This window comes from Lemur catta, chromosome 12, assembly GCF_020740605.2.
Source record: "Lemur catta isolate mLemCat1 chromosome 12, mLemCat1.pri, whole genome shotgun sequence".
Taxonomy (NCBI): domain Eukaryota; kingdom Metazoa; phylum Chordata; class Mammalia; order Primates; family Lemuridae; genus Lemur; species Lemur catta.
In genome coordinates, this window is record NC_059139.1 from 20,601,487 (window position 1) to 20,627,031 (window position 25,545).

General features: G+C 33.9%; 1 protein-coding gene across 3 annotated transcripts in view; it reads right to left on the bottom strand.

Moving 5' to 3' along the window:
- Positions 1-25,545, bottom strand: part of ZFR (zinc finger RNA binding protein) — an 81,304-nt gene that overhangs the window by 14,464 nt on the left and 41,295 nt on the right. For 2 of the 3 annotated variants that reach the window (XM_045565796.1, XM_045565797.1), the window contains 8 exons: positions 23,903-24,022; positions 22,038-22,183; positions 17,887-18,049; positions 16,705-16,910; positions 15,617-15,767; positions 13,733-13,874; positions 9,053-9,150; positions 8,104-8,199 (listed from right to left, as the gene is read on the bottom strand). In XM_045565796.1, coding sequence (XP_045421752.1) covers positions 8,104-8,199; positions 9,053-9,150; positions 13,733-13,874; positions 15,617-15,767; positions 16,705-16,910; positions 17,887-18,049; positions 22,038-22,183; positions 23,903-24,022 — 1,122 coding nt within the window. Of the gene's footprint in view, positions 1-8,102; positions 8,200-9,052; positions 9,151-13,732; positions 13,875-15,616; positions 15,768-16,704; positions 16,911-17,886; positions 18,050-22,037; positions 22,184-23,902; positions 24,023-25,545 lie in introns of those variants that run through there. The other variant, XM_045565798.1, reaches the window with a different exon arrangement.

Sequence of the window (25,545 nt, forward strand, 5' to 3'; positions counted from 1 at the left end):
AAAAAAATAAGCTCAAAGATGGTGAGCTCTCAAACACAAGGACCCCAAACTGGCTTCACATACCCAAAATGCTCTCTTGGTTCAGGGGATGAGTTGTTCCTGAAAAAAAATGGTTAAACAGGTTCAGGAAACAAAGACAGCAGATTCTGCAAAGGCAAAGGCTCTAAGAATCCATCCTGGATTTGAAACCTGAAGATAAAGGTGTGCCAATAGACTCCCTCGTATAGAATTCCACAGTACATTTGGTACAGACACAGGGAAGAGCACAGAACACACCTGCTAACAAGACTGTATGTAGCCAAATCCTACTTTCCATAAACAATCCTCAACTCAGAGCTCATAGGGGAAGAAAAAGGAGAGGTATTGAAAAAGATGGGAATAGACTTGCACAACATCTTTGTACTTGTGCGGAGCACGGCATGAAAAACAGATGAAAAATCTATTCTATATGGACTTTGGGCCATAATGATGTGTCAATATAGGTTCACCAATTTTAACAAATACACCACTTAGTGCCAGATGTTAATGGTGGGGAGGCCATGCATGTGCAGGGCCAAGGGATACATGAGAACTCTACATGGCTGGCCCTTGAAAAACATGGGTTTGAACTGCACAGGTCCACTTATATGCAGATTTTCTTCTGGCTCTGCCACCCCTGAGACAGCAAGACCCCTTCTCGTCCTCTTCTATCTAATCAACTTGAAGATGATGAGGATGAGGACCTTTATGACAATTCACTTCCACTTAATGAACAGTAAATATATTTTCTCTTCCTTGTGATTTTCTTAATAACATTTTCTTTTAATTAACTATTTGTGTTAACAGTAAGGTTTCCCATCAATAGTAGGCTCTTAGTTGGTTTGGGGGGAGTAAAAAGTTATATGCAGGACAGTGCCCCTAATCTCCATTTTTGTCCAAGAGTCAACTGTATTGTTCACTTAATTTTGCACTGAACCAACCACTGCTCTAAAAATAAAGTCTACTGAAAAAATTTTTTAGTGGGCACTTGGCTCACACCTATAATCCTAGCACTCTGGGAGGCCGAGGCAGGATGTTTGAACCCAGGAATCTATGGCTGCAGTGAGCTATGATGATGCCACTGCATTGTAGCCCAGGCAACAGAGCGAGACCCTATCTCAACCAAACAAAACAAAAACCCAGAAAAAAAATTAAAAAAAAAAAATCTATTCTTAATTTATAGGGATAAAGATATAATCTGCTAATATTTTGATCTAAGAAAACTTGATGAGTACATGAAATCAATAAGAGTTCACAAGTTGAGATGAAAAGGAAGATTGCAGAGCTAATAAAGCAAATTGAAATGCAAAGTAACATTATAGAACTCATAAATGAATTATGAATAGTAAAGAATAGGACATAGCTGAAAACCAAGTTACTGCCAAAGAAACAATCACAGCGAACACAAGACAAAAAGGGGACAAAGATTAAAACAATTACAGAAACTAGATATGTAGGACAAAGATAATCCAACAATAGGGTAACTGGCCCTAAAACAGAGGATCATATTAATTAAATATAATAGAAAATTTATTTTCCCTCTTACTGAGGGAAAAAAACAAAGCTGTAGGACAAAAAGACATAAAGATTTCAAAGAATACTGATACTGAACAATAGATTCCAAGACATAATTTGGCTAACTTACTAAATTCAAGGACAAATAAAGAATTCTTTAAGCAGCCAGTAGAAAAGGGGCAGAAAAATTAGGCTGGACTCAGACTGTAATAATAAATGCCAGAAGGTAATGGAACAGTATCAAGAAATGGAGAGGGAATAATTGTTACCTCACAAAATATTTCTCATTAAAGTAGTGACAACTGGCAAAGATTCTCAAACATGAAAGAAATTTAAAAAATAGTATTTGATGATAAAATGTAGTCAACCAAGAAATAAAAAGAAGCTCCAATAAAGACCTATATAGAACTAACATTAAACAACTATAGGGTATAAATAACTACAAAAGGTAAATGTTACTTTTATCCTTTCAAGGTTTAAAAAAGTATGTTATAAATTTCCACATTTTCTTAGTGGAATCAGTATATATTAAGATAAATAAATCAAGAATCAGGTTTGAATATATTACTTAAAGAAACGAAACAATTGAACAAATATAACAACAATAAAAAAAAATCCAAAGGAGGATGGAGAAGGGTTAGAAATGTAAGCGCTAATTTTCTCACCTTTCTTGATGAGAAATTGACACTATCTAAAACCAATGAATGAGAGTACCATGTAAAATTATAACTGCAACCTCTGACTGTCTAAATCATCAGAAGGAAAACACATTCACAGATTTAAAAAAAAGAATAAGGAAAGGATAAAAATTATGGCAAAGGAAACACGAACAGAATCCTATCAGAGAAATGTTAACAAAAAGAAAGCTAAGTTCTCAGTATTAACAAATGGACAAGCTTATTAACTCATGGCCTAAAACGTTAAATGAACGGCCCTTTATAACGTCAAAAGGTTCAAATTCATAATGCTGACACAACTGTCATTAGTGTTTATATCCAAAATATCATTGCAACAAAATACATAAAGCATAAACTGTAGGAAATACAAACAGAAATAGAAACACAAAAGAAGTAGACTTTAATTCACTCCTGTCAGTCCAAGGATGATGAAGCAGACAAACAAACACATAGGAGAGTATACAGAAGATAGGCAAAAAATGACTGATTAAGTTCAACAGACTAGGAGGTATATATCTTGTTGAAAGCACATCTTCTTGTAAATAGCCATGGTTTATAAAAATTGAACATATATTAGGCCACAAAGAAAAACTGCAAATAGTAGACTACATTTCTTGGATCACAATACTATAAAACTCAAAATTAATTTCAAAAACAAAAGCAACCCCCCTTTAACCATACAGAATATTAAAATTCCATCAAAACGATTCTTGGCTTAAAGATAACATCACAGTAAATTTCAGATTATATAGAAAATAAAGAGAAAACATACATGCAGCCAAAAATCTGTGTTCAGCCTTAAATCGCTTTAAAACCACCACTACATAATCACAGTAAATGAATGAATCAAGCATCAAACTCATGAAGTTTGTAAAATAATAATAAAATAAACCCAAGGAAAATAGAAAATACAGAGGAAATCAAAAGCTAGTAATTTATTAATGAGGAATACAGTAGAACTGATTTTCTGAGTAGAGGGAAAAAAACCTTAAAATAGATAAACCACTGCATAAAGAATACCAGGAGGATTTTTAAATGTGAAAATACTGACATTTTGGTATGTTTTTAAAGTATCAAAATACTGGTGTACTTATTTTTATATGTACATGATTTAAAAAATCAGCCAGCACCTTTGTTCACTCTTCTTGACATTCTTTCCCATCATTTCCCCTTCCATGGCCAATGCTTTCTCAATTCCTTTTTCCTGTGTATTCTCTTTTCCACTCAGTTCTTATGGCTCTCCACTCTGAACGGAGAGAATGCCACCTAAAATGGATGAATGACTCTCTCAAAGACGACCTTGGGCAAGGATGGACCAATCTGTCCTGCTGAAACTCCAGACTGCAACAGTGGCCCAGAAGGAATGGTCTTGAGAGTCCATTCATACAAGTATTGAAACCTGGACTTACTAGAACAGAGAATGCTCTAAGGGTACACTGGGTAGAGGAGACCGAAGTTGAAGGATGCAGGAGGTAGAATGATGAGATACAATGCTTGTATTTTCATATTTTTTTAAACTCTGAAGTGACAATGCTTACAAATAATTCCAAATGCTTAAAATCTATTAGGAATTTAATGAATTCTGAACACTTAAATACTGAAACATTCATGTTGTCATTGTGTTCCCATATGGCAAATGCTTTACTGACTAATCAATAAAACAAGAATTAAAGCAAAATATGGAATAATAAAGATAGACAGACATTAAAAAACAAAACAAAAAACCCGAGAGCAAAGCTCTACTGAATGGTTTTGTTATTTTTTGTTTGGAGTCTCACTCAGTCGCCCTGGGTACAGTGCAGTGGTGTCACTGTAGCTGACTGCAACCTCAAACTCCTGGGCTCAAGTGAATTTCCTGCCTCACCCTCCCAAGTAGATGGGACCATGGGTGCACACCACCATACTCAGCTAAGTTTTTCTATTTTTGGTAGAGTCGGGGTCTTGCTCTTGTTCAGGCTGATCTCAAACTTCTAAACCCAAGTAATCCTCCTGCCTTGGCCTTTCAGAGTGCTAGGATTACAGGCATGAGCCACTGTGCCAAGCCTGAACGGGTTGATTTTAAAGGAAAATGCAAATTGCCAAAATTAACCCCAAGAGAGAGACTAATCACAATAGAAGAAATAGAGAAAATATTACTCCCTTAAAAGGGACTGAGAACTGACGATGTCACATAAACTTTTATAAATTGTCAAGTAACAGAAAGTTTGCATGTTTTTCTAATTTCTAAAAAATTTTTTGTAGAGATGGTGTCTCTATGTTGGCCAGGCTGGTCTTGAACTCCTGGCCTCGAGCATCCACCTGCCTCGGCCTCCCAGAGTGCTAGGATTACAGGTGTGAGCCACCACGACCAGCGAGGAATAGAAAGTTCTGATGTACTAAAACTACTTCAGAGTTTAAAGAAAGAACAAAAGCTTCCAAATTAATCTGACAGTTAGTGATCACTGCTTCTAAATCTGACAAAAAGCACAGAAACAAAATTACAAAAATTTATTTTATATCACTCCAAAATTCCTAAACTATCAGCAAGTAGAACTTAACAGTTCATTAAAAGACTATTCTGCTATATATACAAATCATCCCTAGAATGCAATATGAAAAAAATCTATATGTACCAATACAGACTATTAATAGGTTATAACAGGTTGAAGGAGAAAAACGATACATTCATGTCAATGAATCTTGAAAAATTTTTTGATAAAGTTCAACTTCCACTACTGATTCAAAGCTTACTTAGTAAACTAGGAAAAGATTAATACTTCAACATGACGAGTAAATATGTCAAATAAAAGGCTTTACCATCATGCTTAATACACTTTACATACCAGAAGCATTTTCAATACAATCAGGAATATGCATTTCAAGTAGTATTTCTTTAAATTCTATATTTATTCTAGCGTAAAAATACCAATTAATTAAAATAGAAAAGGAAGTAAAAATATTGGAAAGAAGTCAAAATATCATTTATAGATATGAGTCTAAAACTAGAAAACCCAAAAGACTCATGTGAAAAAATTACAAGTAAGAGAAGGTAGTAAGGGAGTGAGTTACCAAAGTTAATAGCTTTTTTCCATACATAAACAATAACCAGAAAACACAATGTGAGGGGGAAAAAAACCTCTCCAAGATAAAATACTTAGGTATAAACAATCTACAACAACAAAAGTTAACATGACAGAAACTGGCCGGGAGTGGTGGCTCACACCTGTAATCCTAGCACTCTGGGAGGCCGAGGCAGGTGGATGCTCGAGGTCAGGAGTTCAAGACCAGCCTGAGCAAGAGCAAGACCCCGTCTCTATTAAAAATAGAAAGAAATTATCTGGCCAACTGAAAATATATATAGAAAAAATTAGCCGGGCATGGTGGTGCATGCCTGTAGTCCCAGCTACTCAGGAGGCTGAGGCAGTAGGATCACTTAAGCCCAAGAGTTTGAGGTTGCTGTGAGCTAGGCTGACGCCACGGCACTCACTCTAGCCGGGCAACAGAGCAAGACTCTGTCTCACAAAAAAAAAAAAAAAAAAAAAAAAAGAAAAGAAAAGAAAAAAAGAAACATGACAGAAACTATTCACATCTAAACAGGTACATAAAATCAATTTCATTAAGTAGGACATTTCATACTCTTATCTAAGAGTCAATATTATAAAAGTGATAATATTCTCCAAATTAATTTCTTAATTCAATGCAATACACTAGTTAAAATACATCAAGAGGACTTCTGACAAAACTGAACAAAACAGTAGTCAAGTTCAATTAGAAAAATAAACATGTAACAAAAACAAAATCTGTAGAAAACTATATGTAATGAAGACAGAGAATGGGGAGGAGGGAATGTAATGGAAAGGAAAATTCGAATGTTAAAATACATCATAGAACTTCAATAATTAAGAGTTTACTTAGTACTAGAGAAGAAAACAGACTGAACAATGAAAGATGATTCCAAAAACAGGCCCACAAAAAAGAAACTTTTGTTTGTAACAGTTTTTAAACCTCATAGCTACTGACAATTTAGGGTCCATAATCCTTTGTTGTATGTGCACAGGGATGGGGTAGGGGTTTCCTGTGCATTGCATAATGTTCAGCAGCACCCCTGGCCTCTGTCCACTAGATGCCCAGTTTTGATAATCAAAAACGTCTTTTACAGGGCAAAATTACCCTGGCTGAGAACAACTGGTTTATGATAATAGTGATATTTCAAATTGAGGACTGGGGAAAGAGATATCACTAAATAAATTATTAAATGGTATTAGAATAATTGGAATGAACCGATCTTTGATCTATTTAAAATTTTTAAAATAATTTTTAATTGCACAAGTAATATACACATATAATTTAATCCAGAAAAATTAAACACAGATCTCTACACTAATCATTCCTTCCTTACACTATTCAGAAATAATCACTATTTTAAGTTAGAATATATCCTTCCAGGAATTTTTGCTATGTATTTGAATATACACATATATACACCTGTAGAAAATAACTTTCTGGTCAACAATTAGCACATGTTCTTTGACCTTGGAATATCAGCCCTAGCAATTTATCCTACCCTCAAAAGCTTGACAGCAATATATATAATGAGGTATGACAATTTAATAGCAGTAGACTCTAAGTAACTCAAATGTCCATCAAATGTATACCAGCTAAATAAAATATGGCACATCCATACAAAGGGAATACTACGTAGTCAATACAGAGAATGCTGTAGATGTGCCTTTTCAAATTGTTCCAAGATGCATTTTGTTAAGAAAGATGCAAATAATGTAAATAGCACAGTCACTCTTGTGTTTAAAAAACAAAAATAAAAAAGAAGGTAACCTTGGCTATTCAACTCTCACTAATCCAACTCTAGAGTCAATAGGTTAAGTTTTGTTTTCATTGATTGACTGATTGATTTTTTTTTTTTTTTGAAACAAGGTCTTAAATGTATTGTCCAGGCCAAGAGTGTAGTGGTGTCATCATAGCTCACTACAACCACAAACTCCTGGGCTCAAGCAATCCTCCTGCCTCAGCCTCCCAAGCAGCTAGCTAGGACTACAGGTGCATGCCTTTATGCCTGGCTATTTTTTTTTTTTTTTAAATATTCTGTAGAGACAGGGTCTCGCTATGTTGCTCAGGCTAGTCTCGACCTCCTGGCCTCAAGTGATTCTCCTGCCCTGGTCTCCAAAAGTGCTAGGATTACAGGCATGAGCCAATGCACCTCGCCTTCAGTTTTATTTTTGAATGAATCCCTCTCTATCAGAATTCTTGCTATTTAGGAACCACTAAGTTTGAAATACAAAGGATATTAAAATAGAAATATATTATGCATACGCATACATTTTTTCCCCTGGAAGAAATCACAGCAGACCACTAAGATAATTTGTCTTTAAGTAAGAAGGCCTTCACGTCTTATTTTGTACCCTTCTGCTTTATTCAATTTCTTGATTTTATGTATTATTTTTGAATAATGTACTTATCTCAATTTTTAAAATCCCTAGTCCTATAACATTATTTTTTAAAAAGTCAATAGAACCCTGCAACGGAGATTAACAGTTCATTTTCAGTCTTCATTGTACATCTGTATACGTAAAAGTCAATAAATGCTGTAATATTTTTTAAAAATTAATAACATTGTGAGAAGAGAAAAAATGGAAAGAAAAATACAAAAAGAAACATCAATTACAATTCTTCTTCTTTTTTTTTTAGCCAGTGAAATTTAGCAGTGGGGAATTACAACTCTTTACATAGCCAATTTTGAGAAAATTATATTCTAAGATCCTCATGATTTCTCATTAGAAGAGGAAAACCTAATTTACTAAATAAAAATAAAGCCGATAATTAAATATACATTTAGATGATAAAACTCACAGAAATATTTCCTACATGTTTTCACACCATACGGTTACATACTACTTACCCAGCTTGGAAAATCAGACCAAGTTGGAACTCGCTGACAGAGATCGCGAAGAATACGTATGATAATCACACAGGACTGCAGACCATTAGCTCTAGCCTTGAGAGCAACACAAAAACCAATTGAATTAATCTTAGAAATACTGAAAATATCCCTTGATGAAAAAAAGTTAAAATACCACTGTTCAATGGAAGCTCAGATAAAAATAAAAATAACCACACTTAAAATTGGGTTCAATGAGCTGCCATTTACAGCAATATTTTATGCCAGTGTTAGTATTTAAAAGCTGGTATTTAGGTCAAAGTAAACAGATTATACAAGAACAATATTTCTTGATCCCCTGTGAACCTTGACCTGTGTTCATTTAAAACAGTAAACTTAAAAAAATCTGCCTACATTAGAAATAAAAGAAAAAGTAAAGAGCTAAAAAGTTTGTCTAGGGACTGAAAGGTTAAGGAAATCTGTTTGGTTTCCCTTCTGTGCCTTTGCATGACTGCAAAGTCACTAAACCAAACAGCTGCTTCCTCACCTTTCACTCCCTACACTTATTAACTTAGAGAAAGAGGGAAAAACATCTTAAAACTATACACAAAGCTTTAAACACATATTCCATTATTTAAAGCAAAGTTAATCTGCAGCCTTATGGAATATAATATATATACACAAACATGTGATGTTCCTAAACAAGTCAGCTTTAAATATAGTCACTAAAAATAAAAAAATAAAAAAACCCAAACTATAAAACACCCCCAAACCTAAGTTTATTGTCAAATTAATAGTAACTGCAATATGCAGATCTTCATACCCAACTTTCTATGTTAACATATTTTCTGAGATTTAATTTAAAATAGTATTGCTTGGGCAATGTTTTGAAATGTTTAAGCACAGTTAAACATGTACTCAACTACTCTCTCATAAGGCTACAAGAAAAAAGTAAAATGATGTTCCGAACCTGGAACCACTTAGCGTGGCGTAGAGCAGCCAGAGCGTCAAGGCATTTTTGCCTGTCCAAGACGTCCGGTGGGTCTTTCACCATACCCGAGGTTACATCTAAAATGGATTGAATTGGCAAAATGCAGTGAGGAATGGGTGTTTGACCAGGTGAGCAAGACACTTCCTTAAAGTAGCACCAGTGTCACATGAGCCATTTGAGAGTTTGTCAGCACTTTATTAATGTACCCAAGGAGTTATTTTCGATAAATTTACTTAATTCAATATGAAGAACAAAAGAATTAAGTTTAACTCTTAATTTAGTAATATAATAAATAATTTCTCAAACTATAAACCCTACCCACCAAAATGAAATCTAAAGGAAAGATTACTGGACACAGCGCGCTAGCACAAAGACAAGACAAGAGGGAACACAAAAATCCACCTTAATAAATGAGAATGTACAATGAACTACTGAGTTTGTTCAGTATTCTAAATGGTCATAGGTTATTCTGGGCTACTATAACAAAGAACTGATGATAGATATGGCATGATCAATACAGTAATAACCATAGGAAAAAAATGAAGAACCAAAAACAGGCATTTCTAAGAGTTCAATGCTTTCTCTTCCACAAGAGAATTTTAGCTGTGAGTATGAAATGCCATTTAAAATTCAAGGTTCCCATGAAGTACTCCAAAAATTAATTGAAGAGAAACAAAAGCAGAAAAGGGCAATAAAAACTAGCATGGTTAAGTAGAATTAAGAATAGAAAAGATGCAACAAGCAGAATGCTGTGATGATATATATGTAAAATCTTTAAAGTTTATTAAAACATTAAAACATAAGTGAGCTACACAAAACTCGAGAGGAAAATATGAAACTAAACCCGGACAGGAAGTTAACTTACATTAATAAGAGTCATTCATAAAAGTCAGTCAAAGGCCTAGCTTTATATCCATATAAAGGTTATCTGTAAAATGTGTATAATAAAAGCAAATTTGCTAATCAAACTAGTAACAAACAGCAATTCAACCTAATTCACAGCTCTCAGTGCTTTTAACAGTATAAATATTTTCTAACTATAGAAAAATTATGTAATCTATTGAATATAATAGTTCTTTGGCTAAAGAGTACTGAAATCATTGGGCATTTAGGATATAATTTAATAATTCACTGAGTACATCAAATGCATATGAGGGACAAAGAATAAATACATGATAAAAATTAAGAAAAAGTTAAAGAATATTTTAAGAGTATTATTATAGTTGCAACTCTGGGCAAGTTACTTGATTGTGTATCTCATTATGAGCATTCAGAAATTTTAAAGGTATAACGTGTACTTGAGTAGATAACATATAAAAACTGAGAATTTCATTCCCTGTCTGAATTTTCTGGTCTCAGTTCTTACTTCTCAAAAGTAATCAGATGGATACAGATTTTTCAGAAGACATATTAGAAGCAAGACACAGATAATCAAGGAAAATTATGTGGCATTTTGAGAATAAACACTATAAGAGGTATTTGATGCTAAAAAGAAACTATCAAGACAAAAATGTTAGTATAATCTCAAAACCTGTAAGACTATTGAACCTAGAAATAACCTGAATGTAAGAAACAAACTGTTCTAAGGAAAAGGAACCCAGAAAAGCAAAGCTAACTAAGAAGTTTAAAAACAAAAAAGAAAGAAAGAAAAAAGAATACACCAAAAAAAAAAAAAAACCACTCACCAAAGCAGGGTTACAGAACATGCTAAAGGACCACTTTCCATGTCCCTTATTTATTAATACTTACATTATTTGCTAATGCTAGAATGCAAATAGGTGACAGTGTGCAATCTCTTTCTAAAAATATTTCTAAATTTCTGATGTTAATTCACACTTTTATAATTTCCCTCCATATGTAAGAAAATTTTTCTTTCTGCACACAAGCATTCGTAACTTTGGAAATTTTAATGGTGCAAATTCAAAGATGCCAAGACACCTATTGCAAATTAAAAACAAATTAGAACTGTAAGTAGGACATTTTTGTTAAATTTAGAGTGTGGATTTTTGCACCCATTTTCTGTTTCAAGTAGATTAACCCCTTAGATATATTCTGCTAAAATCATACTCGTTGCCTAACACCCAGTTAACAAAACAAAGCAAAAATCAGTTAATTTATAAAAACAAAATGCAAATTCTTATCCTACATGAATGTATTTCATAAATTTTAAGGGGTTAATCACCAATTAGAAGACATGCTGTGTCCACACTATTTTATGATTAAAAGTTAATGGGAATATATTAATTTAAATTAACATGGTCATGTAAAATATATAATCCACTCAACCATTTAAAAACTAGTGTGAACACTGCTCAATTCTAGAAGAGACAAAGACAAAACAAACAAAACAGCCACACAAAGAACAATAAATGCCAGGCTCTGCATCCAAAATCTCTCCTTAATCAAATGGCAGATGTGACACTAAGCTTTTGAAAACCTTGGTCAAAAATCCTTCCGATGTCTTGGCAGCAACCCCTGACAGGAATCAATCCCCTCTGCTAGAAGGCTTTGGACCGGGCCTGATAAGCTACAGGTGGAAAAAAACACATTATGATACTTGACTTGCTGCAGAAAATTCTGTAGCAAGGGTTAGAACATTTTGAACATTTCGAGCTTAAAGTCAATTAAATGTTTACTTAATGTTTAACTGTCAAACACAGTACCATAAAATAGATCTGTCATGTGTTTAACAGTTATTTGGACAATTTAATCATTTCCTTTTAAAAATAATTTTTGGTTATTTAACAGGATCATTATGCACTAAAGAGGCTACCAAACTACGCACAAGTACAAAGTTTTATGACTTACAATTATTCTTCCGGCAAAGCCTTCCTCAACCCCTGTACTAACTCCCCAAAGCAAGCTATAGGCTTTAAATGATTTTAAGACACAGAGCATTGGGAGCTGCAGTGAGAGAGAATACATACCGTTATTCTGCAGCAAGAAAGAAGCAATCTTCATAATGCAGCTAAAGACATGGTTTACTGCAGTTATCTGCAGCAAGGAACACTCTATCAATGTTTCTATACTTTTGCACATCCAACTTTTCAGCTCAGTGTCTTGAAGCAAAATCTTTCAATTTTGGACTGACCATTTCCCTCGCCAAAATATTTATGAAATTCAGAATGATAATTCTAACTCAAGTTTGGGTCAGACAAAAATATAATTTTGTTTCCTTTAGAAGGGATAGGTTACCATTTATTGGAAATATGATACTATTAACTTTAGACTTCTGCAACATAAAATTGCTTGATACCACACAAACTTAATTAAGCATATATATAATTGAACAAAATGTATTCTGCAATAAAGTTAAATTGTTAAATGACTGTAATTTCATACTAAATATAGCAATATTTATTTATAATATATATTAGAAGATTTTTTTCAAATCCTGAGTCATACGTTGTATATGACCTGACCAGATTGACTCAGGAACCTTGCCCAGCAACTTGTGTTCACATAAAAACCTTTTACATAAAACTCATTTATTTTTAAGATGCAAAGCTTAAGATATAGCATATGAATCCTAATACAGTGTATGTACAAAGTATGCAAAATTAGACTTATCTCCCAATGACATTTTTTGTAAAATGTTTTTTTCCTGGGTTGTGAAAAGCCCAGTGCCTTAAAAAAAAATTGCTTTGCTGTGAGAAAACAAATTTAAACAGACAGTAATTGAGAGCCTATGGATGCTATTTTATACAAATGAATTTTAATATTCAATATATAGTACTCTCTCCTCAAACTGTATCTCAAAGAAATACTCCTGTACCCTATAACTCCTTATTCAGTACATTAAGATGTTTAAAAACAGCATGAAAGGAAACAAAGTAAATTTTATCTGACCCATAAAACAACAGAACCAACATACTGCAGACACTGATCATGCTTTTTGGCTTAAAAGCTTTTGATGCTTTGAAAATGTTACAGAACAGTCCCTAAAGCAACATTGCTGGCACCAGCAAAATTTCATATTCTACAACTGTATTACGTTTAAAAACCCTGAATTGTACTGTAACTCACTAGCTACATCTACACTATTTTTCAGTATCTCTAGTATAAGGGTCAAATGCCCAAATCTGCGTGCATCAGAATGCAATGCATTTATGAAAGCGTATCAAATCAAAGAGCAACCTCAGAGAACTAGAAATATTTACCTCAGGATAAGCCAATCCATGATTACATATATAAAAATGCCTCTTAAAAACATGGGTGTTACGACTATTTTAGCCAATTTTTTTTTGTTAAACACTCTTGTCTTTTTTGTAAGACAAGGAAGGCAAGAGCAAGCTTCTTAATAGAAGTTAAAATTGTGGCCCCTAATTACTAGCAACATTTTAAAATTTTTTCGTGCATAAACTATGTCAGTAAAAATAATTTTGAAGTTTTTTTTCCAGAAATCTGAGGTTAGCAAGAAAAAAAAAATCAAGAAAATGAATCATACTACAAGTGTTTTATATAAAAATACATCACTAAAAAGAGCATTTACTTTGTGGGAAATGATCTTAAGCAAAACTGGTTGCTAAATAAGTCAAATCTATCAAATTCACATGTAATGCCAGCATGTTGCCTTCTAGGGCATAATGCCACCTTAAAGAGTAGATAAATGAAAAAAAACAGTTAATAGAAAAGTAGAATGTTTAATGGCTTTCCAACCTCCTTCCCTCATGTTCTCTTCTCGAATAATTGGAGACGTCAGGGTAATAGTGACTTGCATTTTGGGTTCCACACACGAATTCAAAATTATTGCCGCTTCAGATACGGCACATTTTATGTCATACTTCTCAGGGCTTATAACCTGTGTAATGAAGATTATAAGAAATTAATTAGATCTGTTGCATTAACAGACAAAAGCAGGTTCATTATGGCTCTTTCTTAGATGGTGAATTTCTGGATAAAAGAAACAGTGCCATATTTATCACATTTGCAGAACATGAATGAAACTAAAATCGACATCTGAACCTAATTCAATTTAACCATTCCTATTGTATGTATATTCTTGGTGAAATCAACAGATCTACGTTTCATCAGGGAGCAGAAACTCCCAGTCAATATCCAGAAAAACCAGGATTCACTGCAATTTCAGAGACATGTAATAAGTCCCCGTTTATATAAACAAAGACACTACAGAATTACATGGAGTGCTTATAGTATAGTATCTAGGTTCAAATCCTAGCTCTACTACTTTACTAGTGAGGTGAAGATGGGCAAATTACCTGACTACACTGCACCTGTTTCTGTAAAACAGACAATAATTTTATCTAATCTATAGGGTCACTGGGGGATTAAATCAATCAACTATATAAAGCACTTAATACAGTATTACATAAATGTTAACTATGAATTAATTTTATTTCACTTGCTTATCAACTTATACAAGTGGATCTGGAAAGAGTATTCTGCTTTTAGCTTAACTGGTTAATTGTTAATTATTTAGTGAGGATCTATTTCCTGCTTTATAGTTTTACTAAGCACAACAATTAGAATCAAGATGTTTCTTCCAAATTCCACAATTCTTCCAAGGTCCCCAAACCTTTCTTTTCCCCCTTCATTGCCCTAGCAGCCTTAGTAGAGGGGTAAGAAACAGACGCACAATGCCAATCTTGCTGGCTCCTAATTATTAAAAAGACTCACCTACAATAAGAAACTTCATGTCTGGAACAACAGTAATATAAAATAAGCAACAGTAAGTGCCAGAGCTGTCAGAGCTTAAATTAAATTGTGTGCTTCACTGTCCCTTTTTTGTATCAGTTGCTCTCCTGTGGTCAGGTACTATTCTACCTCGCTACTGTAGAATATACATTACCAATGAAATCTCAAGCCTTGAATTTAGAATGCCTAATTAAATTGCAAGGTTTTGAAATAAGTTTTATACCTTAAATCAGTGAAGGAATCTTTATCTTAAATCTCATTTTGACAACCTAATATGTAAAATTTTCTAAAATTCAAGATTTAAAAAAAAAAGTTTATTTTTATAGGACCCAAAGGGAATGTTCTATTAAAATTGTGCACTGGCATGATCTGCAGGACAGAAACAAGAGAAGTATTGTCTACCATTATAAACATGTAGAAAACTAAAAATATTCACAATAAAACTAGAGAAATTAAAATTAGCAAGACTATTTTAGTTGCTGTATTTTATTAAAAACATGTACTGAACTAAATAAGCAAGAGGTTCATGAATTTAAAACATTTAAGTTTGTTATATATGGAATTTGTTTTTTAAAAAATCACTTTTCCCAGAACAACTGCCTTGTGATTCAAGTCTTGGGAAAAGAACAAGAAAAGGAGGGCATATGCTGTAATTTTACATTTTTAAATAAATTAGCAAGATGACTTCATGCCAAATACAAGTACTATAAAGCCTAAAAAGATAGAAAATAGTTTCACCAGTTTGCACAATGAAGCAAAAAACTCAATATGAAAAGTCAAGCCAAAATTTTAAAGGCTGGCTTAAGTTTAAACTGAAGCACAGTTAGTCCTGCCAAAAACTTTTGAACCAGACAAGGGTTTGAAAATTAACATTTCTATAATACTTACAGCAAGCTGTTTGGGTAGGTTTTCTGCAATACGGCTTAATAACGTCTTTGATGGTTTCTCCGAGCACAGCAAAACAAGGTTGACATTTCTATCTCCTCGGAGAAGTAATCCTTTTGCCAACACTCCCACTCGCAAAACTCCTTTCAAAGCTCTGCAGTGAAATCAAATTATATTACAATATAACATTTCTCTTCTCCACAAGAACCATGATATTCTCTAAACACAAAATAGTAACTGAAATAACCTTTTAATAACCATTAAAATTTTCGTCAACCACAGTAGAAAAACATCCAGTATTTTTTGAATTATATTTCATCTAGATAACCAATATGGATAAAAAAGTTAAATCAAGAGCCAAGTTCTCACAGGGACAACTGCAAAGCAAAGGTTATTTAACACTTCTGTTTCTTATTTCACAAGTTAGAATAATAAGAGTCATGTTTAATATAATACAAAAATATTTCCAAGCTTGGTGCAGTGGCTCATGCCTGTAATATCAGCCATTCAGGAGGCTGAGGAGGGAGGACAGTTTGAGCAGAAGAGCTAAAGGCTGCAGTGAACTGTGATTGTGCCACTACACTCCAGCCTAGGTATCAAAGTGAGACCCGTCTCTTAAAAAAAAAAAATTACAAATGGTAAAAATTATGGCTCAAAACGCAAACTTGTTTTCTAGACGCTGCTACAGTTTAGACTTATTCACGCTTTGTGGTCAGTGCTTTAAGGAAATAGTTATTATTAGTAAAGACTAAATATGGGACAGGTGCAACAAACAAATAAGGATAGAAAAACAGCAGTTTGAATGCAACCAGGAAACTATTAAGGGCCACTCTGAAACAGACTCAAAATCATTTTATGTAAATTTACATAAAATGAATAAAACCATAAGGTTAGAGACTGTTTCTGTCAGTGGGACTTCGTATTTCTCATTTTAGCCAAAAGCACCTGAATATATTAAATATCTAATAAAGGCATAGTTAAGATATGTAGACTCACACCAGAGTTATCACTCTGTAATCTTTATTTCAAATGTAAGAAGTCCATGTAAGGAAAACCAAAAATACACAAGGTAAGTAAGTTTGAAAACACACCTGTCTTTACCTCCCTCTTTCTTATCATCTCCGTCTTTGCTCTTACTCTTCTCGTGTTCAGACAAACTGTCTGAAACAAGTTTTAAAGCACGTTCAGTGATGGAAACAATTTTCTGAACTGCCTGTAACTCCTCTTCAGTTGGATAAATGGTTGCATGTTTTGTCATTACATAACGGTCATCAGATGAGTCAGGACGACGTAAGGGCTAGAGACAAAAACATTGTTACTGCATTTAAAAAAAATGCTTCCTGAGCATAACTAAACTATTATTTTCCAACTACACATGTATTTGTCATATCTTTTCAATAAGAGTAAATTATGCAAAATGCCCACTTAAAACCATCTTCCCCTTTTTTTCATTCCAGTAAAAGTAAAAATGTAAATTATGGAAAGTTATACCATCAAGACCATATACATATATAACTTAAGGCTATGAAAATGCTTTTCATTAAACTTAAAAAACCAGTGATTCTGAAACGTTCTTTGCTTTCAATAATTCAAGTTTTGTAACTGCCAAGGCTCTGTGCAAAAACACATAATAGGTTAAAGAAAAGGAGTTTGCTATTTTCTTGTAACTGCTCCCTAGAAAATACAAAGCTTATCTTCAGTAGTCTGAACTTATATGAAGCATCCATTTCACGCAGCTTCCGTAGAACAAATTCTCAAGATGTAGATCTTTCTTTCCCATAGTCTTCATACATAACACGTCAACTTTCATGCTTATCTTGAACTATTTCTCTACCCTTTATCTTTCATTTGATTTACAAGAAAAAGTAGGTTTCAGATGGTCAGAATTTGAAGGAAAAAAGATTCTTGGTAATGGGAAGGTAAAACTAAATTTGAAGATAAAGCAGTTGCCTTCAAAATCAGTTGTTCCTGCTAATGTAAGGAAAAACAAAGGCAATAGTCTCTTATATGAAAGAAGAGTTGACAAAAGAAGCTCTGCTTCCATTCAGCATATACTGAAAATAAGAAAGATTCATAGAAACTCTATGAAGTTCTTATACATAAGACACTGGACTTGAAAACCTATAATAAATGGGTGGGAAAATTCTAAATCAGATGAAAAACTTAAATCGAGATTATAAGATTAAGACTAAAATTAGCCCCTCAAATTGTTTTCTGCTAATGCCAAACCAGTCTTAAATTTCATCCTTTATAGCAAAAACAAGGACACCCACTGCAGGTCCCTGTGGCTGAGGAGGCATGCCTGGTCGGACTCCCAGAAGGCCTAATGGGCCTGGAGGACCATGAGGATAGCCTCCATCAGGCATTCGGCGGCGATCATCCCAATGATGTTGTTCCTCTTCCATTCTCCTCCAGTACATGTCCTCTTCATAACGTCTGAAACACAAAAGAATGGTATTACAAACTTATGAGCAAAAACACAAACCAAGAATTTTCATCAATAATGACATAAAAAATAATTTAAAAAAACGCCGACCTGAATAAGCCTAGCTAAGACTTTTTTTCTTCCCAATTATACCTGATTTTCCTTATTTGCTTTCATTAAGAAGTAAATGGAAATAAATGGAAGTGAAAAGAGAACATGAGAGAACAAAGAGAAAAGTAGAAGAAAATTTCACAGCCTGAGGACAAAGTAGAAAGAACAGGTACCAGAAACCTCAAGAGTTTCTTCCAACCTTTTCCCCTTTAAGGTAGGGATTGTAAATCCAAATGCCACCTAAAGCGGCCAGTCTAATATACATGAGTGAAAGACACAAAGTGAACATAGAACATCTAGGAATTTTCTTCATGTCCTCAAAGAAATGTGTTCTCTCCTATTTTTTCCTTAGCGAAAACCTCTTGAACTAATTTTAATTTCTCCATTTTTTATATAGGCAGAAACAAAGATATTTCTCTTCTAGGAAGAGAAACAACGGTACAAGACAGTGATAAATGGCAACTCATAGTCTCATTGTTGGGGACATATTAAGGGTAACTGGGACTATGATAAACGACAAGTATATGTCGTGGCTAGACACAATAGCTGCAACTCAGTTCCTATTAACTACTGCCCTACGGAAACAGTCGTCCCTTATCTGGAATTTTGTTTTCCGTACTTTCAGTTACCCACAGTCAACCATGGTATGTAAATATTAAATGGAAAATTCCAGAAATAAACAATTCATAAGTTTTAAACTGCGTGCTGTTTTGAGTAGTGTGACAAAATCTCTTGCAGTCCAGCTTCATCCCACCTGGGACTCAATTCATCCCTTTGTCCAGCATATTCGAACGCTGTTTAGCTCTATCTGTCCATTAGTTAGTTTGCAGCCATCTTTGTTCACAGATCAAAACCCAGCATACACAGGCATCAGTACTACCTTCAATTCTAGGCATCCACTGGGGGTTTTGGAACATATATCCCTTGGATAAGAGTAGACTACTGTACATGCTGTATTGCTAAGGTGTCATCAGGATTTCTGTGAAACCTCATGGTTGCTGGTTCAGATTACAAAATACTATGTATATCAAATATAACACGCGGGAGCTGAACTTGAAATGTGGACAACTAGTAGGTAGCCTCTGCTTTACTGGTCAAGATTTTCAGAATCTATTCTAATTTCTTTTTCATGCCCTTACCTTTCAGTTCTATCCTCACTCTCAGCTTCGAACTAGGATACCAAAAAATTTCAAACGACACTTTGTGTCTAAAGGAAATTTTGGTAGCAGTAAGGTTTTATTACAGAAATCCATTTAAAACAAAACAAGAAAAAAGTGTGCTTCCTGACCACCACAGCAGAAGCTACCAATTTCCTCAGGTTGGGAATAAACAGTGTTTTTTTAGATCATCCAACTGAGGACTGACAGAACCATACTTCTGTGTTATTGAGGTTTTCAGAAATAATAAAAAACAGCTTAAAGGTTCTGGAAAATCATGTTCATTCCAGTTTCAGATAGTTTACTGTTATTGCTAAAGATATTTAAGTTAAATGAGGGCAGGAACTTTTATCCATTGTTTACCCCATCATGCTCAGTACCCTAATACAGTTCCTGGCACATCATAGGTGCTTAATAAATATTTGATATACCAGTGAAAGATGAAATAACCGTATAATCTAGGTATAGAGAAGAATTTCCAATGTATCACAAAGGCAGAAACATCATAAAGGACAAAACTGATACATATAATACATATCCAAAAACGGATACATAATAGCAAAAACTATTTGAAGGTAACAAAAGGGTTAATAACTATTAATATAACATAGGAACTGTCTGTACCCATCAACAGGAAAGTAAAAACTGAAAGAATAAGCAATTTACCACAGAAAAAATATAAATAGCCAACCATGAAAACAATTCAAATGGAAACAAAAATGGCTATCATATTTAATATCTCATTGGTAGAAATTTTATTAAGTTACAGCAAGGTTTCTCAAAGTGTGGTCCAAGGATCCCTGAGACCCCTTCAGGGGATCCATGAGGTCAAAATTATTTTCACAATACTAAGAAATTTATTTGCCTTTTCCATTCTCATTCTAAGTGTACAGTGGAATTATCCAGAGGCAAAATGTGGTATCACAACACATGAACGCAAAAGCAAATATGAGAATCTTGCTGCCTTCTCTTAAGCCAGATATTAAAGAGATATGCAAAAATGCAAAGCAGCATAATTTTTCCACTTTTCCTGTTATTCTAGGAAAGAAATATGGTTACAGTTTTCTACCACATTATATTAAACATATTTAATCTGATATTATAAATAAGTATACATTTAACTATATTTCAAAAAACTGAAAAATGCCATTTTAAAATGAATTAAAAATTACTTAAATTTCTATTTTAATTTATAATATAATAAATCTTGACAAATATAACCCACATGAATAAAAGCTCTTTGGAGTCCTTTTAATAATAATCAAGTATAGAGGATCCTGAGACCAAAAAGTTTGAGAACTGCTGGGTCACACTATCTAGTACAGGCAGAAACATGAGTATCCTTCAATCAAACATTTCCATTTCTAGGACTTTATTATTAGCAACTAATCACTGTATAAATATAGCCTCAAGGAGGGTCAATGTATTAACAATTCTAATATTGAAATACTGGAAACAACCTAAATGTCTAACGGTAAGGGACTGGTTACAAAGAAAATTTTACATCTGTACAAAAGAATACTATATTGCCATGAAAAGTAAGATAAAATAATCCTAATTAATTTTTTTAAAGTTGAAGATATGTAAATGAAAAAATACGTTACATGTGTACAGTATGCTTCTGTTCCTATTTGTAAAAATTATAAAAATATAATTTTTTAAAAATATAAATAAAAAATTAAAAATTTTTAAAACTATAATTTTTTAGAATTATATTTTAAGGATGGTTCTCTTCCCCAAGGAGAACTTGCCTCTACTCTATCTGTGGAGATTTTTTTTTTAATTATCATTTTCAAACTTACACAAAAATATCAGAGCAGCAGTATTCGTAAACAGTCAAAACATGGAGACAACTCAAATGTCCACCAACTGATGAACAGACAAAATGTAGTATATCCATAAAATAAAGTATTATTCAGCCATAAAAAGAAAACGAAATACTAACACATGCTACAACATGGATGAACCATGAAAACATTATGCTAAGTTGAAAGAAACCACATTACACTAAGTGAAAGCCAGACACAAAGGCCATATATTGTATGATTCTATTTATACAAAATTTTTACAATAGGCAAAATTTATAAAAAGTAGGCTAGTGGTTGTCTAGGGTTGGGGAGCGGAGGTACAGGGTAAGGGGGCAAGTGACTGTTAATGGGTTCACAGTTTCTTTTACGATAATGAAATATTCTAAATTGATTGTGTTGTTTGTTGCAAAACTCTGTGAATATACTGAAAACCAGTGAATTGCACAATTTAAAGATACCAATTGTATCTCAACATAACTTAACATTTTATGTTTTTATACACAAAAATCAATCTCCGAAAGATGTTTTTTCAACTACCCTTTCTTATTTATAGCCCCTAAAGTTTAATAGAAGTCCTTTTTTAAAAAAACACATTATAGGTAACTGTAAGTTCTATTTTGCTTGTTTTAAACTTAGGCATTTATTTATAATATTAAATTATTATTTCATATGTTTAATATATATAAGATACCACTTACCACATAATTCCTAATACCAAGGCCACAGTCAAATATTAGTGTAGCCAATAACTTAATTTTAATGCATGTCTTTCCTAGACCTAGGATCTTCTTGAAAAGTGAAAATTAAAAGTACATTAAATAAATCTGGATTGCTTTGAATGGGAGTCACACACCCAGAACAGCTAAGTTTCTTAGGAAGGCTGAACCACTTATTTTCATGCTACTAAAAGTTAAAGATATTACCTCATTTCCATTCTCCAGCGTTCCTCTTCCTCTCGTCTTCGCCAGTACTCTTCCTTCTGCATTTGCTTCCTCATTTTCTCTTCTTGAATTTTTCTTGCTCGAATACTAGGCTTTACTTCGACTTGCAAATCTGGATTTACTTTTTTCTGTTAATATAATAAGACATTTAAAAAAAATAGCAGCCCCAACAATCTACATGTATTTTTAATCATTCAATTCCACATATTCCTTCATCACAGAGGCTTTTAGTTGCAAATTTTCTGTTATAGACTAAAATCAGCATAAGTAAGTTGAATCAGAGAAAAGATTCAGAATACATTAACAAAAATTTTTAATTAACGAAGTTTAAAATTACATACTTAGTATGTAAAAAGTAGGTAACTTAGTATTTTTTTTTTTTTGAGACAGAATCTCACTTTGTTGCCCGGGCTAGAGTGAGTGCCGTGGCGTCAGCCTAGCTCACAGCAACCTCAAACTCCTGGGCTTAAGCGATCCTACTGCCTCAGCCTCCCGAGTAGCTGGGACTACAGGCATGCGCCACCATGCCCAGCTAATTTTTTCTATATATATTTTTAGTAGTCCAGATAATTTTTATTTCTATTTTTAGTAGAGACGGGGTCTCACTCAGGCTGGTCTTGAACTCCTGACCTCGATCGATCCACCCGCCTCGGCCTCCCAGGGGCTAGGATTACAGGCGTGAGCCACTGCGCCCCGCCAAAAGTAGGTAACTTAGTATTGACCAATAGAAAGTCATATGAAATCCTTATGGAGACTGTCGGATATTTAATTTTATTTTACAGTTGACCCAGAACAACATGGGTTTGAATTACACAGGTCCACTTATATGCTGCACACTTTCTTCTGCTTCAGCTACCCCTAACCCCTCCTCTTCCTCCTCCTACACAATGTTAAGATGATAAGGATGAAGTCCTTTATGATTATCTACTTCCACTTAACGAATACTAAATATATTTTGTCTTCTGTACGATTTTCTTAATAACATTTTTTTCTCTAGCTTACTTTATTTTGTAAGAATACAGTCCATAATACATATAACATACCAAATATGTGCTAAGACTGTTTATGTTATTGGTAAGGCTTCCAGTCTACCCTAGGCTATTAGTAGTTAAGTTTTTGGGGAGTCAAAAGTTATAAGCAAATTTTAGACCGCATGGTGGTCGTGGTGGGTCAGTGTCCCTAACAACCGCATTCATTGTTCAAGGGTCAATTGTACTTGTTTATAAACAGATGATTCTAAATGTCTGCGTCATGGTTAAAAAGTTTCTTTTCATATTAAGTACTAACTTTTAACACTGATTATTGATTTTTATCCCATTTGTGTTTAAAAGAGAAAACATGCATCTGGGGCATTCGTCCAGGCTAGTTAAAAACTTTAAATAGAATATTTGAATTTATCTTAATACTTGAAGTGTATTCAACAAGGAATTCCTAAGATAAGATAAATGAAGGGACTTTCCAACATATCAACTCATCACAAAATTCATTTTTGTGGAAAATCTACCAAAATAAAGGAGGCAGGTGGAGACTTGATACTTTTTTCAAAGAGCCTATGTGAAGCAATTATCTTTACATGATTACTTGATCCAATGTTTCAGTTTTATTCTGCCACAGTTACTAAAACTGATGAGAACATAATCATGTTGTTCTTACTTACATTTAACAATAAAATAATGATAAATAAAATCTAAACATTTGAGCCTAGTTAAATGAGTCTATCAACATGACATGCTAATCTCAGAATGGGAATTCATGGACTGGGTAAATTGTGTTCAGATACTTTGTTTTAAATAAAGAATGTTCCAAATTGTTAAAGAAAAAAAGGTAATGGTTGAAATTATACTCACTTTATATTGAAGTCTGTGTCTTCGCCCTTTTAAGTGCATCTCCTTAGCATTGGGATCATTAAAGCTGCACTCGCATAATTTACAATGGAAGCGAATTACTTTTCCTTCATCATTTCGTACCTTGGCGTACAAAAAAAATTCAAGAATCTTAACAGAAATGTTATAATAGTTGAAGATTTCATTCATAAACCCTCACAAATATTTTGATAAAGCTGTCAACAATTAGAATCTGAGTGGCAATGTGTCTAATTTTTAAAAAGGATAGAAACTGCAAATGAAACTAAAAGTTGGATTCTTCTTTTTTTTAAATTTTTTAAAGACATGTGGTCTTGCTCTGTTGCCCAGGCTGGAATGCAATGGTGGGATGATAGCTTATTGCAGCCTCAGCTCCTGGGCTCAAGTGATCCCCCAGCTTAGCTGCCTCAGTAGCTGGGACTACAGGCACATGCCACCACAGTCGGCTAATTAAAAAATTTATTTGTAGAGATGAGGTCTCACTATATTGCCCAGGTTGGTCTTGAACTCCTGGGCTCAAGTGATCCTCCTGCCTCATCCTAGCTGGGATTATAGGAGTGAGCCACTGAGCCCTGGAATTTTTTTTTTGTGTGTGTGTGAGACAGAGTGTCACTTTGTTGCCCTGGCTAGAGTGAGTGCCGTGGCGTCAGCCTAGCTCACAGCAACCTCAATCTCCTGGGCTTAAGCGATTCTACTGTCTCAGCCTCCCAAGTAGCTGGGACTACAGGCATGCGCCACCATGCCAGGCTAATTTTTTTTCTATATATATTTTAGTTGGCCAGATAATTTCTTTCTATTTTTAGTAGAGACGGGGTCTCACTCTTGCTCAGGCTGGCCTCGAACTCCTGACCTCGAGCAATCCACCCACCTCGGCCTCCCAGAGTGCTAGGATTACAGGCGTGAGCCACCGCGCCCGGCCGAGCCCTGGAATTTTTAACTGTACTTCGCAAGATGTGTTAGCATATATTTGCTTTTGTAATTATCTTCCATTTTAATATTTTTGCCTATATGTAAACACTTAGATTTAAATACAGCTTGATGCGTTCAATTCTTTAATAAATAGTTACTGAATACCTGCTACTGGCCAAGTATTGTTCTTGGAGATAAAGATGACTAACAGCATTATTTTGGTATACAAACTTCTCAAAGCTTAGTATTTTATGTATATAACATTATGGAAAATCAAGATGAATTTTTTCTAACTGCACAATGAGGAGAACAAATAGACTGAAATGTTACTGTGGAGTCTATAATGGATACTAAGTTCAAAGTGTGCCAGCTTTAATACTGGCTCTGAATGTAATCATCACCCGACTTTATGGTGTTTTGGCCAAGAATATTTTTTTAGACAGCCAAATCTTACTCTTGTAAGAGATAACACTTCAAGTTAGAGTTGTCTGTGAACTGCTTATAAATTAAATAATGCAGGTGTCCACCTTATAAACAAAGAACTCAACATAATACGAAATTTTCCTTGATAGGAAAATGGATGAAAGAGCAAATATTTACCCAAAACCTACTATAGCTAGGCACTGTGCTAGGTATTTTATTTCATTTAATCTTCACAATTTTGTTGGGGAAAATCCCAATTTTATAGATGTAGACACTGAAGTTCAGAAAACTTATAC